Raw genomic sequence first — 22,296 nt, 5'->3', positions numbered from 1 at the left:
CCTCCACCACCAACCACCACAAACAGTAACAATAGCTCTCTAATCCGCCCGATCCCTGAATCTCTACTAACAACACCGTCAACAACAACAACAGAAAACATAAACAAGAGCAACCATTCACACAAAACCCACAACCAACATGACCTAACACCAACATCAACAATAAACTCCATACCAGTTGAAGTTTGGGGAGACAGCCTATTGCATCTGCCATTCCTTAGAAGTGGATATGATTTCGTTTTTCTCTCTTTTTGTTTCTTCTTTTTGTGAGGTTGTTCAGCGTCTATCTCATCCGTTCTGTCTACGCCTGTATACCTAACACCTCCCTCGCTTCCTCCACGTACCTTTGACCTTCCTTGATGTGGTGGGATTACTTTCATAACGGCTCCCAAAAGTTATGGTTAAGCTTGATTGTTCTTGTAGTTTTTTTACTCATAAGCTCGGTGTCTTCTTGTGCTTGTGAAACGTATGCTTGCTCGGGAGTCACGACCCTTGATGCTAATGGTCCATGCGCCCTTCCTCGTGTTCCAGGGAGCCGTCCTTCTGCCTGGAGCTGGAGGACGACGAGTACCCCAAGACGGAGACGGAGTACATGTCGCTGCTCCACGCTAAGATAGCCGAGGCTCACGAGCGCCAGCTGCTGCCCCTGAAGGAGGACCTCGCCGACTGGCTGTCCAAGCTGCTGGGTGAGTACCGCCTGGCTTTCTTGATTTCTTGTGCACCTGCTGGCCGACACACCTGTATCACCTCACCTGCCTCTGATTTCTTGATGTGATGGTGAGTTAGGGCGGCAGGCGCACTCCGTTTTTTTTTTTTTTGTGTGTGTGTCTTGCAGCAAAACTGGAGAAGTTTAAGCAAAAAGACGAATATTGCAAGGTGCTTGAAATATTGGTGAGCTATAAAACAAGTGGCTTGTGCCCTCTTCTTCGGTGGAAACAACAACAAAAAAGTTATACGAAAGATTCTGCTGCTCCAAAGGGGACAGAATAGGCTCAAAAGGGATTATCAATCCGTGTGTGTGTGAAGCAAAGTGAATTTTTTGACAACAAAACTAGTTAGATCAAAGCGAAGGACACGAACGGAAAAAATGTCCACTACGTGACTCATGAAGAGGCTGCGAGGTGCTGGGTGGCTGGCGTTCCCGTTCTTCACTCCAGGCTCTTCCACCACCACCAGTATCATCATCATCACCACCACCAGCATCACCACCACCACCACCACTGACAGAGGGATTAAAGGGATGATTCTCTTATTCTTTTGGCTCGTTTCCGCCAACCATGAACTTTCGAAATTTTGCATCGACGCGAGGAAACATGCCGGCCAGCGAGTGTTACCGCCGCGTGGCTGTTATTGTGGTTCACGGTGTGGCTCAGGGTGTGGCGGTGTGGCTCAGGGTGTGACGGTGTGCCTCACGGTGTGGCGGTGTGGCTCACGTTGCTCAGTGTGTTTCTGGCACGAGGCGGCGGCGGAAAATGAGACGAAATGAAATACCTGAAACGTGAAAGTAAGCTTTAACGAATTTGTATTTCAAACGCAATAGCGAAACACGGACTTACGCATTTACACGACAAACTAAACTCAATCCATTTGTTTTATTAAAAGCTATCAAGACACACGGGAAAGACCAAACCTTTTACATGACAAACAAACCAATCCAATTTGTATTTTCTGAAAGCATAAACCAAACCAATCTGTATATATTTTCTGAAAGTACAAACGAAACCAATCTGTATTTTCAAAAGCAATTAACAAACACGAAAGGAGACCATTCCATTTACACGGCAACCGAAACTTAAATAATTTGTTAAAAGCAATTGAAAAATACGGACGACGACCCAAATATTTACACGACAAACAAAACCCAACCACTCTGGATTAAGAAGCACGGAGGAAGACCGAGCAATTTACGCGACAAAGGAAAATCCGTGAAATTGCATTTTTAAAAGAACTTGCGCAACACGGAAGAAGATTTCGTGCGGTAATCTCTTCCCATTTCTTTGTCTTCTTTATTAAACGTTCCAACACACGCACACACACACACACATGCACACATTCACACGCACTCACTCTCTTTCGTCACGCTTGGTATCTCCTTTTCTCTTTTCTTTATTTTTTTTCCTTTTCATAACTACGTTCGCTGCAATATCCCGCCGGCATGACACCCTACCGCAGTTTTCCCTTTTCTATCCATCTCTGTCCCACCCACTCCTCTCTCTCTCCTCCCACCTCTTCTCTCCCCCTATCACACAGGTATTGTTCCTCTGCAGTACGCGGTTGGGGGGTGGGCAGGCTTGATGGGGAGTGGGAGGGCGATGAGGGGGTGATGGAGGAGGGGTGAAAGAAAGGACAGAGGGGGCGGCGGTGGTGAGGGGTGAGATGTTCCCTGCGGCCTCTCTCTCTCTCCCTCTCTCATTCAGGCTTTCTCTAATACCCCAAAGTGCTGCTGTTTCCTTGAACCTCCTCCTGTTTTTCCTCTTCTTCCATTTCATTGTTTCCTTTCCTTTTCCTTTTTTCCTTCTTCCTTCTCCATTCTTCTTCTTTTTCCTTTCCTTTCTATTCTTTTTTTCTTCTTTTTTCATTCTCCATTCTTCTGCTTTTTCCTTTTCTTTCTCTTCTACTTTTTCTTTTTCCTTTTCCTCTTCTTCCTCTTCCATGTCTTCTTGTTCTTGTTCTCCTTCCTCTTGTTCTTCTTCTTCCCCCTCCTCCTCCTCCTCCTCCTCCTCCTCCTCCTCCTTCTCCTCCTCCTCCTCTTCCTCCCACGGGCATCGGAGGAGATTACAGCCGGGGATGAAGGAGGACCCGGCAAGGCATTCAGATTGTGTGAGATTGGAAACGAACAAGATGACCGAGAGGCCGGATGCTGTTCGTCGTGTTCCTTCAATTAAATCTTCTCTTATTCTCTCTCTGTGTGTCTGTCTGTCTGTCTGTCTGTCTGCCTGTCTGTCTTCGTGTATGTACTAATGATTTCCTGCAGTAATTTTTGACGTGAGTTTTTTTCTTCCTTTTGTTTGATTCCATTCTCGTGTTCATGTCATTTATTATCCAAATTTTCCTCTTTCTTTTTTTATATTAGTTCATTCATTAATTTTCTTTTTTTCCACCACCAACTCTTTTTTTTTATACCCTCTTCCTCCTCGTTTCTCTCTTCCTCCGCCTCCTCCTCCTCCTCCTCCTCCTCCTCCACTCTTCTTTCCAGTCACGTCCTCTCCTTCCTTCTTCCTGTACTGAAGAAGCTATCAACTATTTTTTCCGCCTCTTTTCATTTCATTCCTTCTCTTCTCACTTTACAATCCTTTCCCTTTCAATCTCATCCACTTCTTTTCCTTCCTTTCCCATTTCATCCCTTCCTTTCCCTTCCCATTCCTACCTATCATATTAATTCTCATCCCTTCCGTTTTCATTTCATTCCTTCTCTTCTCACTTTCCAATCCCTTCCCTTTCAATCTCATCCATTTCTTTTCCTTCCTTTCCCATTTCGTCCCTTCCGTTCCCTTCCCATTCCTACCCATCATAATAATTCTCATCCCTTCCGTTCCCATCACGACCTTTATAATTACTCCCCATTCCTTTCCTTTCTCTCTCCATTCCAAGTTCTTTTCTTTCGTGGCTTTCCCGTCCTTCCTCTTTTCCTTTCCAATAATCTTTTGTAGCTTTTTCTTCATTTTCTATCCCTTCCTTTTCCTTCCTTGCTTCCCAGTTTCCTATTTTTTCCTAATATTTCCTTTCCCTCTTTCCACTGCCATCCCTTCCATCTTCTGCTCTTCTCACTCCCTTCCCTCCCTTCCCTTTTCCTTCCCTTTCCTTCTCTCCTTCCCACTTTCCTATCTTTTATACTTTTTCTTTCTTATCTTATTCCTTTTTTCAACTCCCATCCCTTATCATCCCATCCCCCTCTATTCCTTTTCCTAACCTATCCTTCCCCATTCTTTGTGTCTCCCCCAATCACGAACTCAGACGCGAAGCTGTAAGGAGTCTCGAGGCCACTCCCCAACGACCAATGAGAAACGGGGAAAAATATAAAATCGAAGGGTCGTAAGCCAATCAGATGACGCGCCTCGCAAGATGGAGCGGCCAATCAAGAGTCGGCAAAGTACACTCCAAAATTTCCGGTCAATTAAAAGAAAGTAAGTCCCTCGTCACGTGTCCTCTGCTCTCTCTCTCTCTCTCTCTCTCTCTCTCTCAATTTTGGCTGGTGAAGGGAGATACTTGCCTCCTGATTAACTGTCATTCGTTCCTCTCCTCCTCCTCCTCCTCCTCCTCCTCCTCCTCTTCCTCTTTATTTTCCTCTTTTTCCTCCTCTTCTCTCTCACCCCTTTCTGCTTTCCAATTCCTTCCTTCATTCGCCTTTTTCTCCCTCCTTTCCCCTCTTCCTCCATTCCCTTGCCTTTTCCTCCTTTCCTCCCTTTTTCTCTCTTCCTCTGCTTCTTACATCCTTCTCCAGTCTCATTTTTCCTTTCTCCGGCTTTTTCCTCCTCCGCCTCTTCCTCCGTTCCTCCTCCTCCTCCTCCTCCATGTCCACCAATTCCTCTCTCTTCTTCCTCTTCACTCACTGATAAAGTCAAGGGGTCCAAGAGTTGAATCTTAGGATCAGTCTAGCTCTACCCTTCTCTCTCTCTCTCTCTCTCTCTCTCTCTCTCTCTCTCTCTCTCTCTCTCTCTCTCTCTCTCTCTCTCTCTCTTAGGCAGACATACTTTACCTGTCCACCTTAGAGAGCGTCCCTTTATTTCTCCTACTTCCCCTCTCCTCTTCCTCACCCCCTCAATTGACCTCTCCTTCTTCCCCTCACCTCCTCTCTCCTCTTTATCATCCTCTTATTTCCCTTCCTCTTCTCCTCTCACTTCCCCTCTCCTCTTCATCATCCTCTTACTTCCCCTCTTCTCTTCCTGTTCCCCTCAGTTGGCCTCTTCTTCCCCTCACTTCCCCTCTCCACTTCATCATCCTCTTACTTTCCCTCTTCTCCTCCTCTCACTTCCCCTCCCCTCTTTACCATCCTCTCACTCCCATCTCCTCGACCTCTTCCTCTCAATTCCCCGCCCCTCTTCACCATCCTCTCACTTCCCCTCTTCTCTTCCTCTTCCCCTCAGTTCTCCTCCCCTCTTCATCTTCCTTTCACTCTCCCTATCCTTTTCCTCTTCCCTTTACTTCCCTTCCCTTCATCTTCCTCTCACTTTCCTACCTCTCTTCCTCTTCCCCTCACCTTCTCTCTCTTCTTCCTATTCCCTTCTATTCCCCTTCACTAACACAACCATTTTCCTCTTTGTTTTTCTTTATTTCTTCAGTTTTGTTTTTTTCTCTTTTCATTCTTTTTTACAGTTTTTCTTTCTCTTCTTCATTTTTCTCGTTATTTATTATCCCTTTCTTCCTCTTCTTTTCTCTTTTATTCACTGTGTACACCTCGATCTTTCTTTCCTCTTCTCTCCTCTCCTCTAACCTTCCCTTTTCCTCTCTATCCTGTAAACTAATTCACTACCTCTTCTTTTTCCTCTCCCTCATAACCTTACCAGTATACCTTCCCCTCCTTCCCCTCCACTTCCTTCCCCCTTTCCCTTTCATTCCCTTTCTCTCTTCTCCTTTCCTCTCCCCTCCCTCTCCTCTCACCTCCCGTTCTCTCCTCTCCTACTGTCATCTCCCCTTCCCTCCCTTCCTTTCCTCTTGTTCTCCCCTCCTTCCCCCTCCCTCCCCTTACTTTATAGCGCTCATACACTCCCGCATCCACTTTTCCCTCCCTTTAACCTCGGCCCCATATAAACTCCTTTCTCTCCCTTCTCCCCCCACGTCCCCCTTACGGCATTTTCCCCTTCCCCTTTACCTCCCCTTTACCTCTCTTCCCTCCTCCTCATCCCCGATCAACACTTTATTCCTCAAAATTTTCACGTGAGATAAAAAAGAACTAAAAACTGAAAAAAATGTATAAGTTAGAAAAATACAGGAATCATGAAGCCGCCTCGACTGACCTGCTCAAAGTGTAAATATTTCGTTACAAAAATATGTGCGGCGTTTCAGTATTTATTTATTTATTTAGTTTATAATTTTTTCGCCGCTGCCACTCGTTTTATTGAGCCGCTCGCCGCCAAGCCACGCCGGTCTAGTGGTACGTATTTATCAGCTTTTCTTTCTTATTTTCTTTTATTTATTTATTTATTATTTTTACTTTGATTGACATAAGGTGAACTCCATGGACGCCGCGTATCAGTTTTCTTTATGGTTGTTGTTGTTGTTGTTGTTGTTTTTATTGTATCGTTATTAATATCATCAATGAGAGTCTAGAGTTTCTGTCCTTATCTCATTTTACTTTACTTTCTTTGCTATTATTCGTGTTTTACTATTAATAAATAACTTTCATATACTTTCATTCACTTCTCAATTTTCTTTCTTCTACCACCAACCCGTTTTTTATATCCTCTTCCTCCTCCTCGTTTCTCTCCTCCTTCTCCTCCTCCTTCTCCTCCTCCTTCTCCTCCTCCTCTTCCTCCTCCTTCTCCTTCACCTTCATTTACATTCATTACATTATCATTCATTTACTATTATCCATGTGTTATTTTCTACTGCTACTGAAACTACAATTACTACTACTACTACTACTACTACTACAACAATTACCACCCGTAGCTGCAATTACGAAGGAAACGAACGTCTACAAAAGAAAGAGAAAGACTATAAATTTTACTTCATGAGACAACGAAGAACCACAATTACCGTGTTCTTTTTGATGTCGCAGAACCGGCCACTGATTCTCCTCCTCCCCCTCTTTTTCTTCCTCCTCCTCCTCCTCCTCCTCCTCTTCCTCCTCCTCCACGTAATGCTTCCTCTACTCCATGACCCCTAATCTTCCTTCTTCTCCTCCTCCTCCTCTTCTTCTATAGACACAAGACACTCCCATCTCTTATCTCCCTCACCTCTCCGTCTTCCTCCTATTTCTCCCCTTTAAGCTTTCTCCCCAATACCTTCAGTCCCTCCCTCTCCCCCTCTCTTCCTCCTCCTCCTTGATCTCACCACCTCCATCCTACCCCTCCTGGTCTTCCTATTCCCCCTTTAACTCTGGTCATTCTCCTTTAACTTTGTACCCCTTCCTTTCCTTCTCCCCGCCCCCCTCTCTTCCCATCACCTCAAGGCACCCCAATAACCCCAATTTTTCATCTCATACCCCTCTCCCCAACCCCAACCCCTTCCCCCTCCTCCCCATTACTGCTACATACCCCAAGACCCCAATATTTCATCTCCCACACAATATGAGCCTCTCCCCGTTCCCTCGCTCCCTACTCCCCACTCCCTTACTCCCTACTCCCCACCCCTCTTACCACTCTCACTCGCCCCCAATCCTCCCTAACCCCGAACTCTGTACCCACAACCTCTCCATCTTGATATCAGATACTTCCTTCCCTCCTACCGTGAACACACACACACACACACAACAAACTCCTCTTCCTCCTCCTCCTCCTCCTCCTCTCCCTTTCACCACGAGACCCCACCCGGCTTTCCCTTACACAGACACTCCTTTTATATTTATCTGGAGGGCGGCTCGTAGGCTGCGTTGGGCAAAGCCGGATGTAGTATGTAAATGTATGTAAATATCTGTAAATGTAGCTTGATGTCATTACTATGCAGGGAGAGAGGGGGGGGTGGGAAAAGAGAGAGAGAGGAGAGAGAGAGAGAGAGAGAGAGAATATGTATAAAAAGGTCGTTGGTGTCTTCATACTTTTTTTTTGCGTCTAAAATAAAAATACATTAAGAAGTTTAGGAAAAAAAGTTGTCGTGAAGTGGAAAAACTGGGAACGATTCTCTCTCTCTCTCTCTCTCTCTCTTTCTTTGCGGCAGACTTTTTCACAAATGCACTGAAATGGAATGGATATATTATACGGTATACAATAGTGTGTGTGTGTGTGTGTGTGTGTGTGTGTGTGTGTGTGTGTGTGTGTTTATATTGCATGCCCACCACCGTCATCAGCATTTTTTTCTTTCTCTCCCTCCCTTCCTCTCTCCCTCTCTCTCTTTCCTTTCCTTTATTCCTTCATCACCATTTTTCTCTTGCATTCACCCTTCATCATCAAACCCATCTCCTCTGCTCTCCTACCTTCCCCATCATCATCATCATCATCATCATCATCATCATCATCATCAAGAGCAAAGCCATCTCTGAGCTCCCATCATCATCATCATTATCGTTCTTCCCTTCGTCAGCTCTCCCGTTTCCCTTCTTTATCTTTCCCTTGCCTTTCATTATTCCTATCTTCAACTATCTTTAATGTATGATGATTTTTTTGTGTAGTATTACTTCCTTTTTCTTAGATTTCTTCTTGTTCTTGTTCTTCTTGTTCTTGTTCTTGTTCTTCTTCTCCTCCTCCTCCTTTTCCTTCTTCTCCTCCTCCTCCTCCTCCTTTGTCGGTTATTGAAGTACTTTGAACATCAATTTAAAGAGACAGGAAGTAGTCTGTTTGTATTCGAGAGAGAGAGAGAGAGAGAGTGTGTGTGTGTGTGTGTGTGTGTGTGTGTGTGTGTGTGTGTGTGTGTGTGTGTGTGTGTGTGTGTGTGTGTGTGTGTGCGGTAGTGTGTGTGTCAGTCTGTGTGTTGGTTTTGGAAACAAGAAATGATTAAGAAGTTTGTGTAGCGATGGGTGGGCGGGGAAGCGGAAGAGAGAGGGAAGGAGGGAGGGAGGGAGGGAGACGAATTGAAGGAAGGAAGGAAGAAGGAACGTGAGGCGGAAGATTAGAACAAGCGGAGGAAAGGACGAGAAGGGGAGGGAATTGACCAAGGGAGAAAGTTATATATAGAAGAGAACCCTCGGAGATAGACAGACAGATTGATAGATAGATAAATAGATAGATAGACGGAGGTAAATAAATAGAGGGAGAACAGTAATGGATAAAGTTTCGGTAATTATTCATCCCCTAAAGTAGTTGGCGAGGTTTCAAGGCTTAGGAAGGGGATATAGGGTGAAGGGAAGGGAGAGAGAGGGGGAAGGGTAACTGGAAGGGGAGATAAATAAACGGGGGCGAGGAGGAGGGGGTAGGAAAGTCTGTTAATGATGGAATGATGGAGGTGAGGAAGACGAGTAGGGGGAAAGTTTGGTTGGGTTAGGTTAGGTTAGGAGGTTGCATTAGGTTGGGTTTGGTTAGGTTAGACTGGGTTAGGTTAGGTTAGGTTTGGTTAGGTTAGATTAAGTTGGGTTACGTTAGGATAGGTTACGGCAGGTTGGGTTAGGATAGGTTAGGATGAGGAAATGATGGAGAACTCTGAAGAGAAAAAAGAAAAGATGAAGGACAGAGAAGAGTTGAGTGAAGCAAGATTGGGTTAGGATGGGTTAGTTTGAGTTGGGTTATGTTAGGTTACATCAGATTGGGTTAGGATAGGTTAGGTTCGGTTGGATTAGGATGAGGAAATGATGGAAAACGCTGAAGAGGAAGAAGAGGAGGAAAGGATGAAGGACAAAGAAGAGTTAAGATAGACAAGGTAAGGTGAGGCGATAGGCGAGAATGTTGCAGAGGAAAGCCAATGGAGGAAGCAAAAGATCGAGGGTGAAGGAAAGAGGGAGAGTGAGGGAAAACAAGAGACGGGAAAGAGGTGGCCGTGTAGCTTAGAGGAAGGACAAAGTGGAAGGGGTGAGGGAAGGTCAAGGATACGAAGGAGAGAAAACTGTTGGAAAGGAAAGGGCGGAGAGGACGGAGGGGACACGGAAGAGTAGTGAAGGATAAAGGGAAGACTGAGAAGTGAGAGGACGAAGAGGGATGAAGAGGGAGGGAAGGCGTAGTATGGCTTAGAGGGAAGGGGAGAGAGGCGAGGGAAGGAAGGCAGCGAGAGGTGTGAAGAATGGATCACCTCGAAGCAAAAGGGCGGGAAGTGATTGGAAAGAAGTGAAGGGAGCCTGAAGACGATGGAAAAGGGAGCACCATAGGAAGGGAAGGAGTTATACGAAGACAAACTGGACACATAAGTAAGAACGCCAATTTGCACCTGCGCTGTCCATTTGGGGAGCCATGAAACAAAACATATTCAGGTGGACGAAGCAACAGCAAAAGAGATTCCAATATACGGTATACGAGAAAGAAACCAAAGTAATAAATATCCAAATACAATATCCGTGAAACCAACGATACGGATAAGCGATTTCCTTCGTTTTCATTGTTATGTATGGTAAGCTGCGTCACGAGACTTAGAACACAAGCATGAGAATATGATAGAGTGTATATAAATGGCGTCTTTCATCACTCACCATCTCCTTCATTGGCGGTAAGTTGAATCATAATTATTAAAGAAAAGAAGCAACAAACATACTGTACTTACATGCGCGCTGAGGTTCCCGATCTGAAATAGAAATAAAAATTGCAATCAGGAAATATAAATAAAATAAAAATCTAGCGGGAGAAGTCCTCTTGTGAAGGTTAAAATACAAGTGACAAAGACTTCTCCGGTGACCTTTAACAATCAGAAAGAGTAAACATTAACGTGCTTTTAATTTCCTGAGACTGTTAACTGCACGACTCGGGGTGACCTGCGTCGTTTAGAAAAAAAATTATTGCCAGGAAGATTAAAAATATATGATGACTCGTAGATTTAACAACAATAAAAATAATGAATCCAGGATGGGCAGGTATATGTTATCTCTCAGTGTTGACGTATCAGACTCTAGGAGATAATACGGACGAGACATCAGGTTAGTTAGTCGCACGATTATTGGCGCCCACTGTAAAACACTGGCTCCTACGTCTTCGCTTTCACGTTTTTATCTGGCCCAAAACGTAAGAAAAGGAAGTGAGATAAAAATGGTTGTCTTTTGGTGCATAGTAAATAATGAAAATCTTAACCTAACATTGCTATATAGTATGAGAGAGAGAGAGAGAGAGAGAGAGTACATATTTACAACTTATCCAAAGAGATAACGATTCATTATCATGGAAGATAATACTTGACAGACCTTTGTTTGCGAAGAGAGAGAGAGAGAGAGAGAGAGAGAGAGAGACAGACAGAGAGAGAATTATCGGATACTAGGAAAACTCACAAAAAAAAAAAAATCATCCATATTCATAGACATTTTTCAAAAGATTAAATTAAGCACTTGAATAATTAACATCCTAATACGACGACGCCCAATCAATTCTTCATCATTTAACTGAACAAACATTTACCTTTTCAACCTTTCATTTCTGTGTTTGAGTTTTTTTTTTTTTTCCCCCGCTTTACCGCTTCGTTGCCTTGCTCAGTATGTCGGCGATGTGCTCTGATTTTTTTTCTAAGTATGTGTAGACCGGAGATTAAACTGTGATGTCGGTGTTGCTTTGATCTGTGCTGAGTGTCAAGAACATCGACGTGCCTCCTCCTTCCTCTTTTCCTTTTACATTTCCTCTTCCCTCTCTTCTTCTTTATCATCTTCTTTTTCTTCATTTCCTTTTTGCTCTTTTTACTTTCTTTTTCTTCTTCCTCTTCTCTATCTTCTTCTTCGACTTCTTCTTTTCTTCTTCTTTATCTTCTTCTTCTTATCTATCTTTTTTTTCTTATAACTCTTTCTTTTTTTTCGTTTTCTTCTTCCCCTTTTTCTTCCTCATCTTCTTATCCATCTCCTTCTCTTTCTTTTTCTTTTTCTATTTTTCCTTCGTCTTCTTCTTCTGCTTCCTTCTCCTTTTCTTGCCTCTTTCTAGTTCCAAAATCATTATAATCCTTCGTTTTTTCACCCTTTCTCCTTTTTCGTCCATTTTCTCTCCCTCTCCTATTTTTCCATATTTTTTGTACCTTCTTGTCTACCCTTTTCCATCTGTCTGTCCGTCTGTCTGTCTGTGTGTCTGCCTGTCTCTGTTTATTTGTATTTCTTTTTTTGCTTTTAAAACGCATATGAATATTGGATTCGTCAATAACATGAGCTTACAATTTTGAATGTGGCTTTCCTTTTAGATTTCGTCTCTCTCTCTCTCTCTCTCTCTCTCTCTCTCTCTCTCTCTCTCTCTCTCTCTCTCTCTCTCTCTCTCTCTTTCTCCTGAGCATTCTCTCATCCTTCTCTCCTTTTCTTTCACTCTTCTTTCTCTCTCTCTCTCTCTCTCTCTCTCTCTCTCTCTCTCTCTCTCTCTCTCTCTCTCTCTCTCTCTCTCTCTCTCTCTCTCTCCTCTTCCTTCTTCCTCCTTTCTTCTCTCTTCTCTCTCTCTCTCTCTCTCTCTCTCTCTCTCTCTCTCTCTCTCTCTCTCTCTCTCTCTCTCTCTCTCTCTCTCTCTCTCTCTCTCTCTCTCTCTCTCTCTCTCTCTCTCTCTCTCTCTCTCTCTCTCTCTCTCTCTCTCTCTCTCTCTTTTTTTTTCTTTCACACACACACACACACACACACACACACACACACACACACACACACACACACACACACACACACACTCCTATTCCCCCTCTAACTTTTCCCTTTACTTTAGTCTCCCTTCACAACACATTTTGAGTCGCTGGTATTTGAAGGAGAATTCGCTGGGAAAAGATATAAAAAAAAGTAGCCTTCGAGTGCAGGAAACAAGATGAAAGAAGGACGAAGAATATAAAGTCGAGAGGTAACAAAAAATGAATGTACAGAAAGAGAGAACACAAAGGAATATAAGGAGGGAAAGCAGTGAGAGAGAAGGAGAAAGGAGAAAGAGTAAGCACAAAACTAACAATAATAAGGAACATAAACAACAAGAGGAGGAGGATAAAGAGGAGGAATTATGGGAGCAGGAAGCAGCAGGCAACAGAGAGTCTTCTGACATATGACGATATTGCTTGTTTTATTTTTCATTTTTATTTTTTCAGGAACAAAGTTAAATATATTATATAGATGAGATTGAGGCAGTTGTTGTACGCAGACACGGGAAGATTCTGTTCGTTTCTTTCGTAGTGGAGTAATAATTAATGTGTCTTGTAAATGAATCGAGGATTTTCGCATTAACTACTTAGGCAGGGAGTTTGTTGCGGTGACGGGTGACTAAATCAAAACTAAACTAAACTAAGCTAAAACAAAAGAAAGAAAACTCAGATAACTCCACTACATCGTCCCCACATTAAAGGAGAACGAGGAAGCGAAGGAAAAGGAATAGGATGAGAATGATGAGGACGAGGAGGAAGAGAAAAAAAGTCAATATTGGAATAATGTAGAGCAAAAAGTGACGGAAGGAGAGCCGATGTTAGACGATGAGGAGCTGTTGAAAAAGGATATGAAAAAAAGGAAGAAATGCAGGCAAATACATAGGAAGTGGACAAGGAGGAGGAGAAGATGAAAGAAGAAATAGAGAAAGATGAGAAGATAGTGAAAGAGGAGGAGGAGGAGGAGGAAAAGCAAGAAGCAATACATGAAGATAAGTAGGAAGTGGGAGAAGAAGGAGGAAAAAAGGAGTTGGAGGAAAAGGAGGAGATGAAAGAAATGAAGGAAAATACGTATGGAGTGGGCGAGGAGGAGAAGAAGCAGGAAAAAGAAAAATAAGGGGAAAGATGAGTAGGAAGTGGGCAGGGAGAAGGAGAAAGAGGAGGAGGAGGAGAGACAACAGAGGCGGTTCACTGTGGGTACAATTTGACGGAGGAAGCAGCGGCGTGTGGATGACTTGAAACGGTGCAAATCGGATTATGTCAGGCAGGAGACGGGTGGCTGTAAGGAGGAAGAAGAAGATGAGGAGCAGGAAGAGAAGAAGAAGAGGAGGAAGAGCAGGAGATAGAAGAGTGAGCGGAAAAGGAGGGAGAAGTACAGGAGGTAAAGAAGAAGGGAAAGGAAGCAGAGAAGATTAAGGAGAAGGAAGAGAAGGAGGAGAAAGAGGAGGAAGAAGAAAACGAACAAGACGAGAAAGAAACTGTTGAGATGGAAGTGAAGGAGTGATAGGGAGAGGAGGAAGAGGAGGAGGGCCTGCAAAAATGAAGAGGGGGAAGAGAAGGCTGGGAAGAAGGAATAAGAGGGCGAAGGGAAGGAGTAGGAGAGGAAGGAAGAAAAAGAAGAGGAGGCGGAGGAGGAGGAGGAGCAGAGCGAGTTGTTTTTCAAGAGGGAAGAAGATATCAAGAGGAGGTATTTTGTGTGACATCTCTTCCTCACTCAAGTCTTGTTTACCCGCATGATCTCATTACCCCGAGTCTTCTCTTCTCTTATTTTCTGTTCTCCTTTCTTTTCTTATCCTTTCTTCTCTTCTCTGTTCTTCTATTCTATGGTCTTTTTTTTCTCTTCTTCTTTTCTTTTATCTTCTTTTCCTTTTATTTTTTCCTTGTCGTGTCATGTCTTGAATTTTCTTGTTTTCTCTTCTTGACAGTCTCCTCGTCATATTTTCCTTCCGTTTATTATCTTTCATTTCTCTGGTTTTGTCTTTCCTTTCATCTTTCTTTCATCTAATTCTGTTTTGCCACTCCAACGTTCACTCCATTATGATATTTTTCCCCTCTTTCTTTCAACGTTTATCCTTTTTTTTTCATTTCGCCGCTGCTTGACTTTTCTTTTAATCTCTTTCTCTTCTTTCATTTTAACGTCGAGCACTTCATAAAGGTGTTTTTTCTCCCTTTCTCTCTCTTCTACTCCGCCTCCTCTTCATTATATAATCTCTCCTCCTCCATCTTTCTTTTCATCCCCGTCTCTTTTGTTCTGCCTTTCCTTTTATGCTATTTTTTCTTTGCTTGCTCTTTTATACATTTTTTGTTTTTGTTTTCTAGTTTCATGTTTTTTTCCCCCTCTCTTTTTTCTCTGGGTCCGTTCTTTGACATCTCTCTCGTTCCATCCATTTTCTTACTTTCACGATATGGATTTACGGGCTTCATTTTTTTTATCCATTTTTTTCATTCATCCTTTCTTCCTTTCTTTCTCTACCTGTTTATTTATGCATCCCTTTTGCATCATATAGATTCACTGATTTAAATTTATCAACCAGTCTTAGTTTCTTTTATTTCCTTCTTTCTTTCTTTAATCTTTCTTTTTCTTTCATTATTTTTTTCTAGTTTCTATTTATCTCTTATTCTTTTCCATTCTTTCTCATTCGTTACTTCTTTATATTTTTTTTTTATTTCCTCCTCTTTTTATTTTTTTATACTTTTTTTTCATTCCTTCTTTCTTTATCCATCCATCAATCACTTATGTACGCTTATTTACTCACTAATTCAAATGATCTATTATCTATTTCCCCATCCACCTTTTTTCATTCACTTACTTACCTCAATCTATTTTATCATCTATTTTTCACCTACACACGCTTCTTTACCCATCAATTCATCTATGACTCACTTATATGCAACTATTTACGTATTCACTTTTCATTTACTTGTGTACCTTATCTACTTATCAATTCGTCTATCATTTCCTTATTAACCTATTTATTTATTTATGTGTTTATTTATTAACATGTAACTCCTCACCTGTTTACCTGCGCGGCTTTTTAACACAGAGAGCTCGGTTAACAGACACAAAGGCGAGGTAATGAGGCATGGACATCAGATTTTACGTGGCGGTAGGCGAGAGAGAGAGAGAGAGAGAGAAAAGATAAAAAAGATAAAAGAACAAAAGAACAAAAGGGAAAATAAAAAAAGGAAAGGAAAAGAAAAGAAAAAATAGAGAAAAGAAAACAAAAGAACAAAGAAAGAAAAGTAAAAGAGAGAGAGAGAGAGAGGGAGAGAACCCCTAAGAAAGACATCCCCCATAATTCATAACTTCTCTTACGCTTCCTCCTCCTTCGCTTCTCCTCTCCTTCATCTCTCGGCTCCGGTCACGGCAGCGGAGACAAAAGAGGATGACGAGGCGGAGGAGGAGGAGGAGGAGGAGGAAAAAAAGCATGTCTGGGAGGAGGATTTGTCGGAGGAAAGGTCAGTGCAGGAGTCTGCAATCAGTGAGGAGGAAGGAAGGGAGAGAGAAAGGAGGAAGGGAAGAGTAAAGGAATGGAGGGGAAGGGTTGAGGGAGGAAGGGAAGGGTGGAGGAAGAGGAGAGAAGGTCGTCTGTGTTTGTCTAGTGTGTGTGTGTGTGTGTGTGTGTGTGTGTGTGTGTGTGTGTGTGTACAACAAAACAATCAACACTATCAGTATGCGATAAAAACGACAATAACACTGAGATAATGATGACAAGAAGCCCGGCGACAGATACACACACACACACACACACACACACACACACACACACATACAGTCTGCACTTTATATTGCTTCTTCCTTTTCGTTTAAATTCTCGCCTCTTAAACTTTTATGGAGAGAGAGTGCAAGAGATACAAAACCCATCCCTGTATAAACAATCTAAAAGAAAAACGTGATATATAAAATGAGGTCAAAATACACACACACACAAAGAAAGAATGAAACGAAAATGAGGCAGAAAAAAAGGTTTGAAATATGAGTGGAAGACACCGTAGAATTTATCCCGGGTAAAAGAAACCGTTATGATAGGCGATGCAACCCTTCCTCCTCCTCTTCCTCCAGTACTAGCACCACCACCAGCGCCACCATCACTTTAATCCCAACATCCTCCCTCACGCGGCCAAAAAGAAGCATCACCATAAAAAATAATGGAACCAGCCGCTTTAGACACGAGGAGAACGAGGGAAACTTCTCTTTACTCTTACCCCCGGCGAGAGAGAGAGAGAGAGAGAGAGAGAGAGAGAGAGAGAAATACAGAAAGGGAACGAAAGAACGAAAGAAAAAGAGAGAAAGAAGAAAGAGAGTATGGTTTAGGTAAGATATTGAGATAAAAAAGAGTGAAGTAACGTGTTTTTTTTTAGAAAGAAGAAAGAAAGAAAAGATACACAATGGATAATATTAAGCAAGAAAAAGAAAGAAGAAAAAGGAAAGAGACGTAACAAGAAGTAGTATTTTTTCCCTCTAAAATAAAATAATGGAAGAGGAAAAAGGAACAGGAAGAAATGGAAGAGGTAGAAAGGTAAAAAAAGTAAGAAAAAAAAAATCCGCCATACCCTGACCCGCGCCTACACACCCATCACCACCACCACCACCACCACCACCTTCAACTTCTTCATATTATCGTCTCACCGTCGCGCACACAACTTTTTTTTTTTGGCTCCGGCGCCCCAAAATTGCACAAGTCCAAAGTCCCCGCGCCTGCAAATACGTTGATTAAACTTACCTGGCCTCCTAACCCCCTCCTCTTCTCTGCTTCTGCTCCTCTTTTCTCCCTCCTTATTGCTTCCATACTCTTCTGTCTCTCCTTCTGCCTTCTCACCCCTCTCCCCCCTTTCTTCCTCCTTATTGAATCTACTTTTTCCTGTCTTTACTTCATCCCTTTTTTTTCTTTACTTGTAGCCCTCCTCTTAACTCCCTCCTCTTCTTCTTCTTCTTCCTTTTCCTCCTCCTTATTGCTTCTACTCTCTCCTGTCTTTCCTTCTTCCCTTTTTTCTTTACTTGTTCCTCTCCTCTTACCTCCCTCCTCTTCTGCTGCTTCCCTTTTCCTCCTCTTTATTGCTTCTACTGTCTCTCCTGTCTTTACTTCTTCCCTTTTTTCTTTACTGGAACCTCCCTTTTTTGTTTCGTCCCTCTCTTTCTTCCTCTGTTTCTCTCTCCAATCACTTTCTTTCATTTGCTCTTTTCTATTACTCCTCTTCCTCCATCCTTTACTATTCAGTTATTTTCTCCCAACATTTTTCATTCTTCTGTTTTGCTTCATCCATCTTTTTTTCTTTTTCGCTCCTTTCTCCATTAATTTTGAATTCCTTCTTTCTTTTACTCCTTTCCCTTTTTCCATCTCTCTTCTTTTTTACAACTATCCCTCCTTCTCTGTTCCCTTTCAATCTTTATTTTCTTCTTCCCTCGTCCCTTTTTTTCCATTCCCTCTCATTTCCCCCCTTTCCCTTTCCTTTATCGCAGCGCATCTCACCACGTCCGCCCCCCCCTTTCCTTCACCCCCCATCGCGACCCCACTTCTCACTTCCCCTTCCTCTCTTACCCTCTCCTCCATTATAACGTTCTTTTCCACCTCTCCGCTTCCTCTTTCCCTTTCTCTCTTCCTCCACCACAACCACTTCTCTACTTCCCCTCCTTCACTTCCCTTCCCATTCCTCCGTAGCGGCGCACAAACTAGTAATGCACCGCGGCGGGACAGGTGAGAAGGGCGTTAATTAAAACACCGCCAGTAAAGGTGAATTATGCTGCGGGGAGGGAGAAGTAGAGGGAAGGAGGGAGAGAGGGAGGCAAGGGAGGGAAGAAAGGGGAAGAGGAGAGAGGAGGGAAGGTAGCGGAAGCGAGTCAATATTTTCACGAACAAGCAAATTTTTATGGCCTCTGGAAATATCTTGCGCGCACACACACACACACACACACACACGACGATTAATATCTATTCTTGAGCCCCAGTGGGAGTCCTTGTTGAGAGGAGGAGGAGGAGGAGGAAAGGGAGGGACGAAGGAAGGAAGGACGGAAAGATACGAGGAGGAGGAGGAGGAGGAGGAGAGATGAGACGAAGAAAGAAGAGAGAAGAGGGGAGGAGAGGGAGGGAGGGAGAATCTAGTGGCCAAGCCTTTCATTGCGATTTTGAGGAAAGGAAAAAAAAATGGAGAAAGTTTAAGGGAAGGAAGGAAGGAAGGAAAGGAACGAGTAAGAAAAAAGAAAGATAATGAGAACTTGAAATTACGAGAAAACGAGGGAGTGGTTGAGAGAGCAAGGGAAAGAAGGAAAATGGGATAAAAATAGGAAAGAAGAAACCAAAATCCAGTCTTCTATATTACTTACAGAGTGATGAATGGAAGAAAATTTGGAGAACCCACACTTCTATATACCCCGTAGAGGTCTGTCCCTTCCTTTCCTCACTTCCCATCACTCCATCACAACGCACTTCTCCACTTCCACTTCTTCCCTTCCCTCACTTCCCATCCCTCCGTCACGACGCACTACTCCACCTCCCGCTTCCATTCCCTTCCCTCACTTCCTATCCCTCCATCACGACGCACTTCTCCACTTCTATTCCCTTCCTTCCCTTCCCTCACTTCCCATCCCTCCATCACGACACACTTCTCCACTTCCACTTCTTCCCTTTCCTTCCCTCACTTCCTATACCTCCATCACAACGCACTACTCCACCTCCCGCTTCCATTCCCCTCCCTCACTTCCCATCCCTCCATCACAACGCACTTCTCCACTTCCACTTCTTCCCTTCCCTTCCCTTCCCTCACTTCCCATCCCTCCATCACGACGCACTTCTCCACTTCCACTCCTTCCCTTCCCTTCCTTCACTTCCTATCCCTCCATCACAACTCACTACTCCACTTCCACTCCTTCCCTTCCTTTCCCTCACTTCCTATCCCTCCATCACAACGCACTACTCCACCTCCCGCTTCCATTCCCCTCCCTCACTTCCCTTCCCTCCACTCTCATACACACGCGTCCTGTTTTTCATCAAGAGTATAGCAAGAAGAGGAAGGGAGTTAGTGGGGAAGATACAGATGGGAAAAGAGGAAACATATTGGGAGTGTCCAGTTGCATGGTGTAGAGTAGAGGCACGAGTGAAGAAAGAAAGAAAGAAAAGAGAGAAAGGAAATAAAACAAAAATAAGAGGGAAGTTTGAGAGAGAGAGAGAGAGAGAGAGAGAGAGAGAGAGAGAGAGAGAGAGAGAGAGAGAGAGAGAGAGAGATTAAACAAAGTGGAGAGAGGTACACTAAAGGTAAATTATGCTGCGGGGAGGGAGAAGCAAAGGGGGAGAGAGGGAGAGAAGGAGAGAGGGAGGCAAGGGAAAAAGAGGAGGAGGGAGGAAGGGGGAGGGAAAGAGGAAAAAATAGAGAAAGTTTACGGAAAGGAGGAAGAAAATGAGTAAAAAATAAAAGATAATGGAAGAGTGTTTGGAGGATAAGAGGAGGAGGAAGAGGGGGATAAAATACACTACTACACTTTTCCCTCCATATCATTCGTAATTGGAGAGATAAATCAAGAGTGGAGAGATAGAACAGGCGCCCACTGCATTATCGATCTCGGCGGGTTCATTACTGCAAAGACCCAATGGCGAGGAGGAGGAGGAGGAGGAGAGGAAGGAGGAGGAGGAGGAATAAATGAAAAAAAAGTGAGTGGAAGGGGTGAAGGAGGATGAAGGAGGGAGAAAGAGTGAGTGGAAGGGGTGGATGAATACATAGGAATACATAGGAAGAACAGACACCAGAAGACCTATCGGTCTATGGCGAGGGTGTCTGTTTACTACCGCTACTACTAGTAATCTACGTGTGGTAGAACTGGACAGAATAGATGAAGGCTCCTCCCCACCCACCTCTCCCTCCTGGAGAGAAGGAGAGAGAAGAAGGAGGGAGAGTGATTGGAACAGGTGGAGGAGGAGGAGGTGGAGGGAAGGAGAAAGAGTGAGTGGAAGGGGTGGAGGAGGATGACGGAAGGAGAAAGTGATTGGAAGGGATGGATGAGAAAAGAAAGGAAGAAGGAGGAGAGGGAAAGAAGTGGAGGAGAAAGATTGAAGAGGAAGAGAGAAGGGAAAGAGGTTGAAAATGCAGGTACACTAAAGAGCAGAGGAGGGAGAGGAGAAAAGGCAAAGCATATGGAGAATTTAAGTGAAAGTACGTATACGAAAAGGAGTGAGAGGAAGGGCACAACAGAATAAATTAAGGGAGAGGCAAGACAGACGGAAAGGAAAAAAGACGATAAAAGAAAAGCGAAAGGGGAAAAATAGGGATGGGAGCGCGAAGGCGAAAAGAAGGAGAAGGAAGGGAGAAGGAAAATAGAGAAGAGAGAGAAAAAAAAGAGGGAAAGGTCGGGAGATTAAGAGGAAGTATAATTTTGGCATCATAAAAAATCGTCATAGTAATGGATTTTTTTGATCATTTTTTATTTTTTCATGAGCGGCGTAAGCAGGCAATTTCTATGCATGTATTCACGCCTTAGCCCGGACCCGCTCTGTGCGTCAAATAAATCAGGGAAGCAACGGTGATAGCAATACAACAACAGTAATAATAACTCAAATCGCAACAGCAACACCAAAAACAACAATGAGCAACAGTAATGATCAGATAAATAATTGGGAGGAGAAGAGGAAGTAAACGTGAAAAGAGATAACAAAAGGAGGAGAACTAGAAGATGAAAGACATGATACTGAAAGGGTTGACAGTGATGATGATATTAAAAAGAACGTGGAGGAGGAGGAGGAGGAGAAGGAAAGAAAGAGGAGAAGCTGGAGAAGGAGGAAGGTAAAGAAAAAAAAGCTGAGGAAAGATGAGAACGGAGCAAAGGGAGGAAGAAGAGAAGCTAGAGTTTGAAGGAGGAGGAGGAGGAGGAGGTGGAGAGGGAAAGAAAGGAAGAAAGAAGAGAAGCTGGAGAAAAGGAGGAAGAAAAAGAAGAAAAAGCTTTGGAAAGAGGAGAAAGGAGCAAAGGGAGGAGGAAGAGACGCTAGAGTAGGAGGAGGAGGAGAAGAAGAGGAGGAGGAGGAGGCAAAGGGAGGAGGTGTGGCAATCTACCAATCTTCAGAGGTATAGAACGCAACAAAAGCTCGCACCTAATTTGACTCTCCCCTCTCCCTTTTCTCCCCTCTCCTTTCTCTCCCCTATTCCCTCTCACACCCATACATATTCCCCTCTTCACCCCTTTTTCACCTCACTTCCCCCCTTCATAAAAGCGTTACTCCTCCCTCATCACTGCCTCCCCTCATCCTCATATACTTCACCTCCTTGCACACTCATTTTTCCCTCACTCCACACCAGATTACTTTTTTTCAGCTTTATTCACTCCACATCTCTCCACTTATATGTCCTGTTTGTATGGCCTTCCCCCTCTCATCCACCATTCAGTAACTATTTTTTTCCTCTTCCCTCCCCTTCTCGTTCCCTCCAGTTCTTCACATTATTAAGCTACACCGTTATTGCTTGCAGGTTGAGGTAGTAGTGGGGGTGGTAGTATGTAGTAGTAGTAGTAGAAGTAGTAGTAGTAGTAGTAGTTGTAGTTGTCGTTGCAGTAATTATGTTGTTTCCATCTACTTGCTTCCTTATACATATTCACATTACACACACCTCCATACTTATTTGCACTTTCTAACATCTTTTCCATAGCAATAGACCTTCCTTTCATATAATCTTCACACTACTGCATGCTTCCCTCTCCATCTTTCTCTCAAACACCCACATCATTCTATCTAGCTCTCTCTCTCTCTCTTCCCTTGTAACTCTTCTTTATTTACACAGCATCTACTTAATACCTGATCCTCGTCTTGCATTTTCCACCATGCCTTCACTACTTTCTAATCTACCCTTAAAAGTCCTCTCTCAAACATCCTCAGCACTCTCTTTTCCCATCTCACTTCTCCACACTGTATCTATCCTCCAAATGTCTCTCTTCCCTTCCTAAACACAATCTTCATCACCTTTCTCCCCCTCTTCCTCTCACTCCCTTCATCAGGATTCTCAAAAGTACTCCGCGGGAAACTC

At 43.5% G+C, this 22,296-nt stretch overlaps 1 protein-coding gene across 11 annotated transcripts in view; it reads left to right on the top strand.

Annotated features, from left to right (window-relative positions):
* Nucleotides 1–22,296, top strand: part of LOC127009585 (GAS2-like protein 3) — a 206,103-nt gene that overhangs the window by 79,743 nt on the left and 104,064 nt on the right. For all 11 annotated transcript variants that reach the window (XM_050882827.1, XM_050882817.1, XM_050882830.1 and 8 more), the window contains exon 3: nucleotides 532–686. In XM_050882827.1, the coding sequence (XP_050738784.1) occupies nucleotides 532–686 (155 nt within the window). The remainder of the gene's footprint in view (nucleotides 1–531; nucleotides 687–22,296) is intronic.

Source organism: Eriocheir sinensis, chromosome 4, assembly GCF_024679095.1.
Source record: "Eriocheir sinensis breed Jianghai 21 chromosome 4, ASM2467909v1, whole genome shotgun sequence".
In the NCBI taxonomy this organism is placed as follows: Eukaryota; Metazoa; Arthropoda; class Malacostraca; order Decapoda; family Varunidae; genus Eriocheir; species Eriocheir sinensis.
Note: the sequence above shows the minus strand (reverse complement) of the source record. Positions and strands in the feature narration are given on the sequence as shown.